The 17,500-nt window shown below is 43.7% G+C and overlaps 2 protein-coding genes across 2 annotated transcripts in view; both read right to left on the minus strand.

Annotated features, from left to right (window-relative positions):
- The window catches only part of LOC132979657 (ubiquitin-conjugating enzyme E2 variant 3-like), a 138,264-nt gene that overhangs the window by 25,020 nt on the left and 95,744 nt on the right, over positions 1 to 17,500 (minus strand). The gene's annotated exons all lie outside the window — the stretch shown is intronic.
- dnajc1 (DnaJ (Hsp40) homolog, subfamily C, member 1) overlaps positions 1,486 to 17,500 on the minus strand; it is a 16,334-nt gene continuing 319 nt past the window's right edge. The window contains exons 2-12 of the mRNA XM_061045546.1: positions 12,403 to 12,504; positions 12,273 to 12,319; positions 9,795 to 9,960; positions 9,638 to 9,708; positions 9,461 to 9,554; positions 5,377 to 5,461; positions 5,134 to 5,291; positions 4,918 to 5,037; positions 4,754 to 4,802; positions 2,125 to 2,534; positions 1,486 to 1,835 (exon numbers count right to left, since the gene is read on the minus strand). Of these exons, the coding sequence (XP_060901529.1) occupies positions 1,767 to 1,835; positions 2,125 to 2,534; positions 4,754 to 4,802; positions 4,918 to 5,037; positions 5,134 to 5,291; positions 5,377 to 5,461; positions 9,461 to 9,554; positions 9,638 to 9,708; positions 9,795 to 9,960; positions 12,273 to 12,319; positions 12,403 to 12,504 (1,371 nt within the window). The 3' untranslated portion in view covers positions 1,486 to 1,766. The remainder of the gene's footprint in view (positions 1,836 to 2,124; positions 2,535 to 4,753; positions 4,803 to 4,917; positions 5,038 to 5,133; positions 5,292 to 5,376; positions 5,462 to 9,460; positions 9,555 to 9,637; positions 9,709 to 9,794; positions 9,961 to 12,272; positions 12,320 to 12,402; positions 12,505 to 17,500) is intronic.

Below are 17,500 nucleotides of genomic sequence, written 5' to 3' on the forward strand. Positions count from 1 at the left end.
ATCCAGCAGCTTTACCTCTAAGCTTACACTTAGGAAGTGGCTGGTTGAACTATGTACAGACCAGTAAGAAGGCCTCCTGGGGCCGGAATAAGACAGATCGTTGTAAAGATGATTCTGTATCCACCATTCTTGAAAAAGGGAAAACACTTTTCTTGGGTACATGGACGAAAGGCGAATGAGAGGACTTGGAGTGCATGCTTTGTATGATTGGTTCTGAGGAGCCCCTTGAGGGTCACTGTTAGAGCAAACTAATAATCCTCAGATTCTGAGCGCTGTGATGCAACAACAGACATGCCCTCTTCACCTGACACAGTTTTTTGTCAAAATAAAGGACAAGCAATAATAGATAAAAAATAATGTAAACATGTTTATTTAATTTCATATTTACTGATATTGATATTTAATTTAGCATTTTGTGTTTACAAAATGAATCTATTATATTTAAAGTTCTCTGCACAGTCGGCCTCATTGTGTTTAGTTTAGTTTGCTCAACAGAGGGCAGCACCAGAAGTTTAGTGTGTGAGCAACAGTGGAGGTCAGAGGAAACTTTACAGGCTCAAGTCGTTGTTTGTAAGAACTGATTCATGTTTGATTGTAGTTGTTTGTTAGATGATACATGTGGTAAAATAAGATACACATTGGGTCGTGCACAGTCTGAATTGTTTTAAGATTGAATTGACTGTGCAGCGTGCTTTGTATTTGTTAGATAAATTAAAACAGCATGATAGTTAAATGTTTTAAAGAGCTGTTTGCATAGTTCATGCTCTTTTCTTATTTAGAATTTAATTCTACATTTGTTAATGAAGAGATATCGATTGTGTTAAAGTTAAGTATGTATTTTTGTTGATTCAACATGTCTCTTTACTGTTTAAGGTTTACAAACTACTCCTACTCGTTTTGAGAACTGTAAAAATAAGTCGAGTTGTCCAGCGTCCTCTGTCACCTTTTAGGCCTTTTTCAAGTTCAGGCAGACATTTTCACACACACCAGAAAGTAACTTGACACACATCCAACACACTTCAGCTACACATGCATCCCCCCCCCACCCCAATGTTGAGCTGCAGGAGGTGATGTCACCTGTTGAGCTGCAGGAGGTGATGTCACCTGTTGAGCTGCAGGAGGTGATGTCACCTGTTGAGCTGCAGGAGGTGATGTCACCTGTTGAGCTGCAGGAGGTGATGTCACCTGTTGAGCTGCAGGAGGTGCCTTCACCTGTTGAGCTGCAGGAAGTGATGTCACCTGTTGAGCTGCAGGAAGTGATGTCACCTGTTGAGCTGCAGGAGGTGATGTCACCTGTTGAGCTGCAGGAGGTGATGTCACCTGTTGAGCTGCAGGAGGTGATGTCACCTGTTGAGCTGCAGGAGGTGCCTTCACCTGTTGAGCTGCAGGAAGTGATGTCACCTGTTGAGCTGCAGGAGGTGCTGTCACCTGTTGAGCTGCTGTCACCTGTTGCAGGTACGTATGACACAATGAAAAGAGGCTGCAGGAGATAATAAATACTTTTATTGATACGTTGAACAGAAGTGGATTGACAGCATGCTGGGTGGAGCTAAGGCACATGAAGTTGTGAGGTCACACATCAGGTGGGTTCAGACTTGTTACCTGCTTCCTTTGACACAAGTTATAAAAACACACCTGAGCAGGTGAGACAGCATGTCACACTGATAAAAAAATACTAAGTGTAATTGAGTCCAATCAGAAGGCAGCTCACCTGGACAGAAAATAAAAGAGTGCTGACAGGTCACATGATTCACCTGGACACTTTATCAGCTTTTGGCCTGTTTCCTCTTCTGAACGAGCTCGGCCAACATCTTATAACGAACCATACACTCCTCCTGAAACACAGAACAACACATTTACTGTGACATCAGACGCTCTCTACTATCTATTTTATCATCAATGAACTTTGATTTAAGAATCACTTTTCAGTTTTTATTTGGACTTTAGTTTGACAGTTCTACGCAGACGACTGGATTTACGTGTGAAAATAAAAAAAAATACAACATGTGTGTTTTTAATAACAATATTGTCATAGCCCCACCTCTCGGCCAATCACAGCTGAGTAAAGTTGATGACTGTATCTCTACATCACAGGGGAACATGAGACCACCTGTCTGTCCTCACCTTGGTCTTTCCTGGGACCCCTTTGGCAATGCGGTCCCAACGTTCTGTGGTTCCTCGGGGGAACTGTTGCAGGGCAAGTTCCAGCAGCTTCTGTTGGTTCTGAGTCCAGACGGCAGGATCAGCCTTCTCCTTATTCTCCTGAAGCCCAGCCTGCTCCTCCTCCAACGCTGCTCCCGGGTCAAAATCTCTCTGACGACGACCTCTGACCTTCGTGTCTCCGACATCTGCTGACTTCTTAGTCCTCCTCCTGACCCCCGATCCTTGATCATCATCCTCCTCCTCCTCCTCCTCCTCGACCTCCTGCCCCTCATTAAAGGCTCCACCGTCTCGCTGAGTCATTGCACTGTCAGCCACAGGAAGTGACCTCACAGGAAGCAGAGGTCCCTTCAGCTCTGAAAGCTTCACCAGACCTAAACAAAGACAACATCAGGGTTACCCAGACCCGGGACAGAAGAACCTGACCCTGGTAGAATAACCTGGTCCATACAGTCAGTAGAACCTGACCCTGACAGAAACAGGAGAACCTGACCCTGACAGAAACAGTAGAACCTGACCCTGACAGTAACAGTAGAACCTGACCCTGACAGAAACAAGAGAACCTGACCCTGATAGAAACAGGAGAACCTGACCCTGACAGAAACAGTAGAACCTGACAGTAACAGTAGAACCTGACAGAAACAGAAGAACCTGACCCTGACAGTAACAGTAGAACCTGACCCTGACAGAAACAGGAGAACCTGACCCTGATAGAAACAGTAGAACCTGACCCTGACAGAAACAGTAGAACCTGACAGAAACAGTTGAACCTGACCCTGACAGTAACAGTAAAACCTGACCCTGATAGAAACAGTAGAACCTGACCCTGATAGTAACAGTAGAACCTGACCCTGATAGAAACAGGAGAACCTGACAGAAACAGTAGAACCTGACCCTGACAGAAACAGTAGAACCTGACCCTGACAGTAACAGTAGAACCTGACAGAAACAGTAGAACCTGACCCTGACAGTAACAGTAGAACCTGACCCTGATAGAAACAGGAGAACCTGACCCTGATAGAAACAGTAGAACCTGACCCTGACAGAATCAGGAGAACCTGACCCTGACAGTAACAGTAGAACCTGACCCTGATAGAAACAGTAGAACCTGACCCTGACAGTAACAGTAGAACCTGATAGAAACAGGAGAACCTGACCCTGATAGAAACAGGAGAACCTGACCCTGACAGAAACAGGAGAACCTGACCCTGACAGTAACAGTAGAACCTGACCCTGACAGAAACAGTAGAACCTGACCCTGACAGTAACAGTAGAACCTGACAGAAACAGGAGAACCTGACCCTGATAGAAACAGGAGAACCTGACCCTGACAGAAACAGTAGAACCTGACCCTGACAGAAACAGGAGAACCTGACCCTGACAGTAACAGTAGAACCTGACCCTGACAGAAACAGTAGAACCTGACCCTGACAGAAACAGTAGAACCTGACCCTGACAGTAACAGTAGAACCTGACAGAAACAGGAGAACCTGACCCTGATAGAAACAGTAGAACCTGACCCTGACAGAAACAGGAGAACCTGACCCTGATAGAAACAGTAGAACCTGACCCTGACAGAAACAGGAGAACCTGACCCTGACAGTAACAGGAGAACCTGACCCTGACAGTAACAGTAGAACCTGACCCTGACAGAAACAGGAGAACCTGACCCTGATAGAAACAGGAGAACCTGACCCTGACAGAAACAGGAGAACCTGACCCTGACAGTAACAGTAGAACCTGACCCTGATAGAAACAGTAGAACCTGACCCTGACAGTAACAGGAGAACCTGACCCTGACAGAAACAGTAGAACCTGACCCTGACAGTAACAGGAGAACCTGACCCTGACAGAAACAGTAGAACCTGACAGAAACAGTAGAACCTGACCCTGACAGTAACAGTAGAACCTGACCCTGATAGAAACAGGAGAACCTGACCCTGACAGAAACAGTAGAACCTGACCCTGACAGAAACAGTAGAACCTGACCCTGATAGAAACAGGAGAACCTGACCCTGACAGAAACAGTAGAACCTGACCCTGACAGAAACAGTAGAACCTGACCCTGATAGAAACAGGAGAACCTGACCCTGACAGAAACAGTAGAACCTGACCATGACAGAAACAGGAGAACCTGACCCTGACAGAAACAGTAGAACCTGACCCTAACAGAAACAGTAGAACCTGACAGAAACAGTAGAACCTGACCCTGACAGAAACAGTAGAACCTGACCCTGATAGTAACAGTAGAACCTGACCCTGATAGAAACAGGAGAACCTGACCCTGATAGAAACAGGAGAACCTGACCCTGACAGAAACAGGAGAACCTGACCCTGATAGTAACAGTAGAACCTGACCCTGATAGAAACAGGAGAACCTGACCCTGACAGAAACAGGAGAACCTGACCCTGATAGAAACAGGAGAACCTGACCCTGATAGTAACAGTAGAACCTGACCCTGATAGAAACAGGAGAACCTGACCCTGATAGAAACAGTAGAACCTGACCCTGACAGAAACAGTAGAACCTGACCCTGACAGTAACAGTAGAACCTGACCCTGATAGAAACAGTAGAACCTCAGTAAATTTCACCTGAGTTGTGGCTTACGTTGTCCTTGGCCTGTTTGACTTTAGTCGTTACCTGTTGAAGAAAACAGATTCAGTCAGTTACTAATGTTGAAGAAGTGAAGCAGCTTGCTAACTGTGGAAGTATCTCTCCAACCAATCTGGTCTCAAACCAGTTTCAAGAGGCTTACGTCAGTCACTGATCGGCCCAGGTCTTGAGCAATCTTCTCCCAGCGACCAGGAGTTCCTCCAGGAAATTTGACCATCAACCTGCTTAGGAGGCTGAGCTCGTCCTCTGTCCAGTCTGTAGCCTGAGGACAGACACATAGAGACTCTCACCTGTCCTTCACCTCTGTTGGTCTGCTATCTGATGATCTTTACTCAGGTACAACTGATCAATCACACACCTTCTTCTTTCCTGCTCTGCGCTCCTGCAGCCAGTCGTCCATCTGGTCCTCGATCTCCTCGATGGACGATGTCTGATAGTAACTCTGAATGTTCTCCTCTGACGGCTCGTACACAGGAAACTCCACCTTAGGCTTCTTCACCTTTGGCCTCTTCTCTCCTGAATTGGGAGTTAGAAAAACTTTGTGAGGTGAGGAACTCAGACAGAAAGGAAGCTAACAGCTAGCTAACGTGTTCAAACTTACTGATAACAACTTCCTGTTCAGCTTCAGCTTCTTCTCTCTGCTGCTGCTTCATCTGCTGGTAGTCCTCATAGTACTGTTTCACCTCCTACAACACACAGAGACCAAAGACCAGGTGAAACACACAGAGACCAAAGACCAGGTGAAACACACAGAGACCAAAGAACAGGTTAAACCCACAAGAGACCACAGAGACCAAAGACCAGGTGAAACACACAAGAGACCAAAGACCAGGTGAAACACACAAGAGACCACAGAGACCAAAGACCAGGTGAAACACACAAGAGACCACAGAGACCAAAGACCAGGTGAAAACTCACAAGAGACCACAGAGACCAAAGACCAGGTGAAAACTCACAAGAGACCAAAGACCAGGTAAAACACACAGAGACCAAAGACCAGGTGAAACACACAAGAGACCAAAGACCAGGTAAAACACACAAGAGACCAAAGACCAGGTAAAACACATAGAGACCAAAGACCAGGTGAAACACACAGAGACCAAAGACCAGGTGAAACACACAAGAGACCAAAGACCAGGTGAAACACACAGAGACCAAAGACCAGGTGAAACACACAAGAGACCACAGAGACCAAAGACCAGGTAAAACACACAGAGACCAAAGACCAGGTAAAACACAGAGACCAAAGACCAGGTGAAACACACAGAGATCAAAGAACAGGTTAAACCCACAAGAGACCACAGAGACCAAAGACCAGGTGAAACACACAAAAGACCAAAGACTAGGTGAAACACACAAGAGACCACAGAGACCAAAGACCAGGTGAAAACTCACAAGAGACCAAAGACCAGGTGAAACACACAAGAGACCACAGAGACCAAAGACCAGGCGAAAACTCACAAGAGACCAAAGACCAGGTAAAACACACAGAGACCAAAGACCAGGTGAAACACACAAGAGACCACAGAGACCAAAGACCAGGTAAAACACACAGAGACCAAAGACTAGGTGAAACACACAGAGACCAAAGACCAGGTGAAACACACAGAGACCAAAGACCAGGTGAAACACACAAGAGACCACAGAGACCAAAGACCAGGTAAAACACACAGAGACCAAAGACCAGGTGAAACACACAGAGACCAAAGACCAGGTTAAACCCACAAGAGACCACAGAGACCAAAGACCAGGTGAAACACACAAGAGACCAAAGACCAGGTGAAACACACAAGAGACCAAAGACCAGGTGAAACACACGAGACCAAAGACCAGGTGAAAACTCACAAGAGACCAAAGACCAGGTGAAAACTCACAAGAGAACAAAGACCAGGTGAAACACACAAGAGACCACAGACACCAAAGACCAGGTGAAAACTCACAAGAGACCAAAGACCAGGTAAAACACACAGAGACCAAAGACCAGGTGAAACACACAAGAGACCACAGAGACCAAAGACCAGGTGAAAACTCACAAGAGACCAAAGACCAGGTAAAACACACAGAGACCAAAGACCAGGTGAAACACACAAGAGACCACAGAGACCAAAGACCAGGTGAAAACTCACAAGAGACCAAAGACCAGGTAAAACACACAGAGACCAAAGACCAGGTGAAACACACAAGAGACCACAGAGACCAAAGACCAGGTGAAAACTCACAAGAGACCAAAGACCAGGTAAAACACACAAGAGACCAAAGACCAGGTGAAACACACAAGAGACCAAAGACCAGGTGAAACACACAAGAGACCAAAGACCAGGTGAAACACACAGAGACCACAGACCAGGTGAAACACACAAGAGACCAAAGACCAGGTGAAACACACGAGACCAAAGACCAGGTGAAAACTCACAAGAGACCAAAGACCAGGTGAAAACTCACAAGAGAACAAAGACCAGGTGAAACACACAAGAGACCACAGACACCAAAGACCAGGTGAAAACTCACAAGAGACCAAAGACCAGGTAAAACACACAGAGACCAAAGACCAGGTGAAACACACAAGAGACCACAGAGACCAAAGACCAGGTGAAAACTCACAAGAGACCAAAGACCAGGTAAAACACACAGAGACCAAAGACCAGGTGAAACACACAAGAGACCACAGAGACCAAAGACCAGGTGAAAACTCACAAGAGACCAAAGACCAGGTAAAACACACAGAGACCAAAGACCAGGTGAAACACACAAGAGACCACAGAGACCAAAGACCAGGTGAAAACTCACAAGAGACCAAAGACCAGGTAAAACACACAAGAGACCAAAGACCAGGTGAAACACACAAGAGACCAAAGACCAGGTGAAACACACAAGAGACCAAAGACCAGGTGAAACACACAGAGACCACAGACCAGGTGAAACACACAAGAGACCAAAGGCCAGGTGAAACACACAAGAGACCAAAGACCAGGTGAAACACACAGAGACCACAGGCCAGGTGAAACACACAAGAGACCAAAGACCAGGTGAAACATACAAGAGACCACAGAGACCACAGACCAGGTGAAACACACAGAGATCAAAGACCAGGAGAAACATACAGAGACCAAAGACCAGGTGAAACACACAGAGACCAAAGACCAGGTGAAACACACAGAGACCAAAGACCAGGTGAAACAGACAGAGACCAAAGACCAGGTGAAACAGACAGAGACCAAAGACCAGGTGAAACAGACAGAGACCAAAGACCAGGTGAAAACTCACAAGAGACCAAAGACCAGGTGAAACACACAAGAGACCACAGAGACCAAAGACCAGGTGAAAACTCACAAGAGACCAAAGACCAGGTAAAACACACAGAGACCAAAGACCAGGTGAAACACACAAGAGACCACAGAGACCAAAGACCAGGTAAAACACACAGAGACCAAAGACCAGGTGAAACACACAGAGACCAAAGACCAGGTGAAACACACAGAGACCAAAGACCAGGTGAAACACACAAGAGACCACAGAGACCAAAGACCAGGTAAAACACACAGAGACCAAAGACCAGGTGAAACACACAAGAGACCAAAGACCAGGTGAAACACACAAGAGACCAAAGACCAGGTGAAACACACAAGAGACCAAAGACCAGGTGAAAACTCACAAGAGACCAAAGACCAGGTGAAACACACAAGAGACCAAAGACCAGGTGAAACACACAAGAGAACAAAGACCAGGTGAAACACACAAGAGACCACAGACACCAAAGACCAGGTGAAAACTCACAAGAGACCAAAGACCAGGTAAAACACACAGAGACCAAAGACCAGGTGAAACACACAAGAGACCACAGAGACCAAAGACCAGGTGAAAACTCACAAGAGACCAAAGACCAGGTAAAACACACAGAGACCAAAGACCAGGTGAAACACACAAGAGACCACAGAGACCAAAGACCAGGTGAAAACTCACAAGAGACCAAAGACCAGGTAAAACACACAGAGACCAAAGACCAGGTGAAACACACAAGAGACCACAGAGACCAAAGACCAGGTGAAAACTCACAAGAGACCAAAGACCAGGTAAAACACACAAGAGACCAAAGACCAGGTGAAACACACAAGAGACCAAAGACCAGGTGAAACACACAAGAGACCAAAGACCAGGTGAAACACACAGAGACCACAGACCAGGTGAAACACACAAGAGACCAAAGGCCAGGTGAAACACACAAGAGACCAAAGACCAGGTGAAACACACAGAGACCACAGGCCAGGTGAAACACACAAGAGACCACAGACCAGGTGAAACACACAAGAGACCAAAGACCAGGTGAAACACACAAGAGACCACAGAGACCACAGACCAGGTGAAACACACAGAGATCAAAGACCAGGAGAAACACACAGAGACCAAAGACCAGGTGAAACACACAGAGACCAAAGACCAGGTGAAACACACAGAGACCAAAGACCAGGTGAAACAGACAGAGACCAAAGACCAGGTGAAACAGACAGAGACCAAAGACCAGGTGAAAACTCACAAGAGACCACAGAGACCAAAGACCAGGTCAAACACACAGAGGCTAAAGACCAGGTGAAACACACAGAGACCAAAGACCAGGTGAAAACTCACAAGAGACCACAGACAGTCTGGGGCAGATTTTTGATGGACAGGTAAACAGACAGGTAACATACCTGGACAGTCTGGGGCAGGTTTTTGATGGACAGGTAAAGCCAGATGCTGAGCTTCAGAGGAAGGATGTCCTGCCAGTGAGGTCGGTCCTGATCTCTGAAACAACAAACAAATTATAAAGAATCACAAAGAAGTAAACAGGAAGTTCAATGATGTCATTTCGATCCTGGCCAACACACCTGAGGTCCTCTGCAGGTTTGGAGCTCATCTTCTTCTTTTTCTCTTTCTTTTTCTTACTCAGCAGCTCGTCCTGGAGACACCAAGGATTAATGCTCACATCAGTTTAAGTTAAATCAGGTGTTAGATTGATTGCTGCATTCTCATTGGCTGTCTCACCAGCTGTTTCTCCAGGTAAATGGACCAGATGACGGCATAGTGTCCAACAGTAAGGATGAGAAAGAGGAGGAAGCCCAGCTCAGCGTTACTCATCTTCCTTACTCGTCTGTAGTAAAAGACCGGCTGCCTCCAATCAGGAAGCCCGTTCACCAGGATGTCATCATAACTAGAGACACAAGGATTAGGAGGACTAGTTATGGAGTCATGAGGACGAGTTATGGAGTCATGATGACTAGTTATAGAGTCATTAGGACTAGTTATAGAGTCATGAGGACTAGTTATAGAGTTACAATACTAGTTATAGATTCATGAGGACTAGTTATAGAGTCACAATACTAGTTATAGAGTCATGATGACTAGTTATAGAGTCACAATACTAGTTATAGAGTCATGATGACTAGTTATAGAGTCATGATGACTAGTTATAGAGTCACAATACTAGTTATAGAGTCATGATGACTAGTTATAGAGTCACAATACTAGTTATAGAGTCACAATACTAGTTATAGAGTCATGAGAACTAGTTATGGAGTCATGATGACTAGTTATAGATTCATGAGGACTAGTTATAGAGTCACAATACTAGTTATAGAGTCATGAAGACTAGTTATAGAGTCACAATACTAGTTATAGAGTCATGATGACTAGTTATAGAGTCATGAGGACTAGTTATAGAGTCACAATACTAGTTATAGAGTCATGATGACTAGTTATAGAGTCACAATACTAGTTAGAGTCATAAGGACTAGTTATGGAGTCATGAGGACTAGTTATAGAATCAGGAGGACTAGTTATAGATTCATGAGGACTAGTTATAGAGTCACAATACTAGTAATAGAGTCATGAGGACTAGTTATAGAGTCACAATGCTACTTATAGTCATGAGGACTAGTTATGGAGTCAGGAGGACTAGTTATAGATTCATGAGAACTAGTTATAGATTCATGAGGACTAGTTATAGAGTCACAATACTAGTTATAGAGTCATGAGGACTAGTTATGGAGTCATGAGGACTAGTTATGGAGTATGAGGACTAGTTATGAAGTCATGAGGACTAGTTATAGAGTCACAATACTACTTATAGTCATGAAGACTAGTTATAGAGTCAGGAGGACTAGTTATAGATTCATGAGAACTAGTTATAGATTCATGAGGACTAGTTATAGAGTCACAATACTAGTTATAGAGTCATGAGGACTAGTTATGGAGTCATGAGGACTAGTTATGGAGTATGATGACTAGTTATGAAGTCATGAGGACTAGTTATAGAGTCACAATACTACTTATAGTCATGAGGACTAGTTATAGAGTCAGGAGGACTAGTTATAGATTCATGAGAACTAGTTATAGATTCATGAGAACTAGTTATAGATTCATGAGGACTAGTTATAGAGTCACAATACTAGTTATAGAGTCATGAGGACTAGTTATAGAGTCATGATGACTAGTTATAGATTCATGAGGACTAGTTATAGAGTTACAATACTAGTTATAGATTCATGAGGACTAGTTATAGAGTCACAATGCTAGTTATAGAGTCATGAGGACTAGTTATAGAGTTACAATACTAGTTATAGAGTCATGATGACTAGTTATAGAGTTACAATACTAGTTATAGATTCATGAGGACTACTTATAGAGTTACAATACTAGTTATAGATTCATGAGGACTAGTTATAGAGTCATGAGAACTCGTTACAGAGTTACAAATACTAGTTATAGTCACAGGGACTAGTTACATAGTTACAATATTAGTGATACTCATGAGGACTAGTTATAAAGTTACAATATTAGTGATACTCATGAGGACTAGTTATAAAGTTATAATACTAGTTATAGAGTCACAAAGACTAGTTGTAGAGTTACAAATACTAGTTATAGACTTAGAATACTAGTTATAGAGTCACAAAGACTAGTTATAGAGTTACAATACTAGTTATAGAGTCACAAAGACTAGTTATAGAGTTACAATACTAGTTATAGAGTCACAAATACTAGTTGTAGAGTTACAATACTAGTTATAGACTTAGAATACTAGCTATAGGGTCACAAAGACTAGTTATAGAGTTACAATACTAGTTATAGAGTCACAAAGACTAGTTATAGAGTTACAATACTAGTTATAGAGTCACAAATACTAGTTGTAGAGTTACAATACTAGTTATAGACTTAGAATACTAGCTATAGAGTCACAAAGACTAGTTATAGAGTTACAATACTAGTTATAGAGTCACAAATACTAGTTATAAAGTTACAATACTAGTTATAGAGTTACAATACTAGTTATAGAGTCACACAGACTAGTTATAGAGTTACAATACAAGTTATAGAGTCACACAGACTAGTTATAGAGTTACAATACTAGTTATAGAGTTACAATACCCTGATTTCTAGCTCTATCCACTGAAACAAAAGAAATGAACTTAACGTGTGTGTCTGTGCTCTGATTGGCTGACAGTGTGGGCTGAGGAGTCTCACCTGCGTCGTCTCTCGTCGTCCTTCAGGACTTCATAAATGGCCACCAGCTGAAAATCATCCAAACAGAGAATGATATATGTGTGTGTGTGTGTGTGTGTGTGTGTGTGTGTGTGTGTGTGTTGTGTCTCACCTGTCTGAACTGATTTTCAGCGTCTTCATCTTTGTTTTTATCAGGATGCAGAGAGAGAGACAGCCGACGATACGCCTTCTTTATCTCTACTGAGGTAGCATCCTGAGGGACAGACAGAGAGAGAGCGAGACAGGCAGAGAGAGAGAGAGAGAGACAGAGAGAGAGAGAGACAAAGAGAGACATAGAGTCATGATGACTAGTTATAGAGTCATGAGGACTAGTTATAGAGTCATGATGACTAGTTATAGAGTCATGAGGACTAGTTATAGAGTCATGAGGACTAGTTATAGAGTTACAATACTAGTTATAGAGTTATGATGACTAGTTATAGAGTTACAATACTAGTTATAGATTCATGAGGACTACTTATAGAGTTACAATACTAGTTACAGAGTCATGAGGACTCGTTACAGAGTTACAATACTAGTTATAGAGTTACAAATACTAGTTATAGTCACAGGGACTAGCTACATAGTTGCAATATTAGTGATACTCATGAGGACTACTTATAAAGTTACAATACTAGTTATAGAGTCACAAAGACTAGTTATAGAGTTACAACAGACTGCTGTGTAAAGAGTCCGTCAGTATTTACTCATCCATCCATCCATTCATACACTGATGGTAGAGGCCGCTGTGTAAAGAGTCTGTCAGTATTTACTCATCCATCCATCCATTCATACACTGATGGTAGAGGCCGCTGTGTAAAGAGTCCGTCAGTATTAGCTCATCCATTCATACACATTCACACACTGATGGTAGAGGCCGCTGAGTAAGGAGTCCATCAGTATTAACTCATCCATTCAAACACATTCACACACTGATAGTAGAGGCCGCTGTGTAAAGAGTCCATCAGTATTAACTCATCCATTCACACACTGATGGTAGAGGCTGCTGAGTAAAGAGTCCGTCAGTATTAACTCATCCATTCATACACATTCACACACTGATGGCAGAGGCTGCTGAGTAAAGAGTCCGTCAGTATTTACTCATCCATCCATTCATACACTGATGGTACAGGCCGCTGTGTAAAGAGTCTGTCAGTATTTACTCATCCATCCATCCATTCATACACTGATGGTAGAGGCCGCTGTGTAAAGAGTCTGTCAGTATTAACTCATCCATTCACACACTCATGGTAGAGGCTGCTGAGTAAAGAGTCCATCAGTATTAACTCATCCATTCACACACTGATGGTAGAGGCTGCTGAGTAAAGAGTCCGTCAGTATTAACTCATCCATTCATACACATTCATAGACTGATGGTAGAGGCTGCTGAATAAAGAGTCCGTCAGTATTTACTCATCCATTCATACACTGATGGTAGAGGCCGCTGTGTAAAGAGTCTGTCAGTATTAACTCATCCATTCACACACTGATGGTAGAGGCTGCTGAGTAAAGAGTCCGTCAGTATTAACTCATCCATTCACACACTGATGGTAGAGGCTGCTGAGTAAAGAGTCCGTCAGTATTAACTCATCCATTCATACACTGATGGAAGAGGCCGCTGTGTAAAGAGTCCGTCAGTATTAACTCATCCATTCACACACTGATGGTAGAGGCTTCTGAGTAAAGAGACCGTCAGTGTTACCTCATCCATTCATACACATTCACACACTGATGGTAGAGGCTGCTGTGTAAAGAGTCCATCAGTATTAACTCATCCATTCATACACATTCACACACTGATGGTAGGGGCCGCTGAGTAAAGAGACCATCAGTATTAACTCATCCATTCCTACACATTCACACACTGATGGTAGAGGCCGCTGAGTAAAGAGTCCATCAGTATTAACTCATCCATTCATACATTTTCACACACTGATGGTAGAGGCTGCTGAGTAAAGAGTCCACCAGTATTTACTCATCCATTCATACACATTCACACACTGATGGTAGAGGCTGCTGTGTAAAGAGTCCGTCAGCATTAACTCACACATTCATGCACATTCACACACTGATGGCAGAGGCTGCTGAGTAAAGAGTCCGTCAGTATTTACTCATCCATCCATTCATACACTGATGGTACAGGCCGCTGTGTCAAGAGTCTGTCAGTATTTACTCATCCATCCATCCATTCATACACTGATGGTAGAGGCCGCTGTGTAAAGAGTCCATCAGTATTAACTCATCCATTCACACACTCATGGTAGAGGCTGCTGAGTAAAGAGTCCATCAGTATTAACTCATCCATTCACACACTGATGGTAGAGGCTGCTGAGTAAAGAGTCCATCAGTATTAACTCATCCATTCATACACATTCATAGACTGATGGTAGAGGCTGCTGAATAAAGAGTCCGTCAGTATTTACTCATCCATTCATACACTGATGGTAGAGGCCGCTGTGTAAAGAGTCTGTCAGTATTAACTCATCCATTCACACACTGATGGTAGAGGCTGCTGAGTAAAGAGTCCGTCAGTATTAACTCATCCATTCACACACTGATGGTAGAGGCTGCTGAGTAAAGAGTCCGTCAGTATTAACTCATCCATTCATACACTGATGGAAGAGGCCGCTGTGTAAAGAGTCCGTCAGTATTAACTCATCCATTCATACACTGATGGAAGAGGCCGCTGTGTAAAGAGTCCGTCAGTATTAACTCATCCATTCACACACTGATGGTAGAGGCTTCTGAGTAAAGAGACCGTCAGTGTTACCTCATCCATTCATACACATTCACACACTGATGGTAGAGGCTGCTGTGTAAAGAGTCCATCAGTATTAACTCATCCACTCATACACATTCACACACTGATGGTAGGGGCCGCTGAGTAAAGAGACCATCAGTATTAACTCATCCATTCCTACACATTCACACACTGATGGTAGAGGCCGCTGAGTAAAGAGTCCATCAGTATTAACTCATCCATTCATACACATTCACACACTGATGGTAGAGGCTGCTGTGTAAAGAGTCCATCAGTATTAACTCATCCACTCATACACATTCACACACTGATGGTAGGGGCCGCTGAGTAAAGAGACCATCAGTATTAACTCATCCATTCCTACACATTCACACACTGATGGTAGAGGCCGCTGAGTAAAGAGTCCATCAGTATTAACTCATCCATTCATACACATTCACACACTGATGGTAGAGGCTGCTGAGTAAAGAGTCCATCAGTATTTACTCATCCATTCATACACATTCACACAGTGATGGTAGAGGCTGCTGAGTAAAGAGTCCATCAGTATTTACTCATCCATTCATACACATTCACACACTGATGGTAGAGGCCGCTGAGCAAAGAGTCCGTCAGTATTTACCCATCCATTCATACACTGATGGTAGAGGCCGCTGTGTAAAGAGTCCGTCAGTATTAACTCATCCATTCACACACTGATGGTAGAGGCTGCTGAGTAAAGAGTCCATCAGTATTAACTCATCCATTCATACACATTCACAAACTGATGGTAGAGGCTGCTGAGTAAAGAGTCCATCAGTATTTACTCATCCATCCATTCATACACTGATGGTAGAGGCTGCTGTGTAAAGAGTCCGTCAGTATTAACTCATCCATTCACACACTGATGGTAGAGGCTGCTGAGTAAAGAGTCCGTCAGTATTAACTCATCCATTCATACACATTCATACACTGATGGTAGAGGCCGCTGAGTAAAGAGTCCGTCAGTATTTACTCATCCATTCATACACTGATGGTAGAGGCCGCTGTGTAAAGAGTCCGTCAGTATTAACTCATCCATTCACACACTGATGGTAGAGGCTGCTGAGTAAAGAGACCGTCAGTATTACCTCATCCATTCAGACACATTCACACACTGATGGTAGAGGCTGCTGTGTAAAGAGTCCGTCAGTATTAACTCATCCATTCATACACATTCACACACTGACGGTAGAGGCTGCTGTGTAAAGAGTCCGTCAGTATTAACTCATCCATTCATACACATTCACACACTGATGGTAGAGGCTGCTGAGTAAAGAGTCCATCAGTATTAACTCATCCATTCATACACATTCACACACTGATGGTAGAGGCCGCTGAGTAAAGAGTCCGTCAGTATTAACTCATCCATTCATACACATTCACACACTGATGGTAGAGGCTGCTGAGTAAAGAGTCCATCAGTATTAACTCATCCATTCACACACTGATGGTAGAGGCTGCTGTGTAAAGAGTCTGTCAGTATTAACTCGTCCATTCATACACATTCACACACTGATGGTAGAGGCTGCTGAGTAAAGAGACCATCAGTATTAACTCATCCATTCATACACATTCACACAGTGATGGTAGAGGCTGCTGAGTAAAGAGTCCGTCAGTATTAACTCATCCATTCATACACATTCACACACTGATGGTAGAGGCTGCTGAGTAAAGAGACCATCAGTATTAACTCATCCATTCATACATATTCACACACTGATGGTAGAGGCTGCTGAGTAAAGAGTCCATCAGTATTAACTCATCCATTCATACACATTCACACACTGATGGTAGAGGCTGCTGAGTAAAGAGAGCATCAGTATTAACTCATCCTTTCATACACATTCACACACTGATGGTAGAGGCTGCTGAGTAAAGAGAGCATCAGTATTAACTCATCCATTCATACACATTCACACACTGATGGTAGAGGCTGCTGAGTAAAGAGTCCATCAGTATTAACTCATCCATTCACACACTGATGGTAGAGGCTGCTGAGTAAAGAGTCCATCAGTATTAACTCATCCATTCATACACTGATGGTAGAGGCTGCTGAGTAAAGAGTCCATCAGTATTAACTCATCCATTCACACACTGATGGTAGAGGCTGTTGTGTAAAGAGTCCATCAGTAGTAACTCATCCATTCATACACCGAAGCAGAGGGGGCAGTTCAGGGTTAAGTGTCTTGCCCAAGGACACATCGGACATGTTGCCCAGCTGGGGATCGAACCCTCGACCTTCCGGTTGAGAGGCTCTACCAGCTGCCAGACTAAAAGCTAAGCTTTTAGCATTAGCGTCCAGCTAGTTCAGGTTAGCTTGTTTGTTGCTGAAGAGAAGGTCCAATCAGGAGCAGTTTGTGAATTAGCTCGGGTTATGTGGGCTGTAGTGTGTGACGTCACGCCCCCCGGCCCCTCCTCCCCTCTCCGG

The sequence above is a fragment of the Labrus mixtus genome, chromosome 8, assembly GCF_963584025.1.
Source record: "Labrus mixtus chromosome 8, fLabMix1.1, whole genome shotgun sequence".
NCBI lineage: Eukaryota > Metazoa > Chordata > Actinopteri > Labriformes > Labridae > Labrus > Labrus mixtus.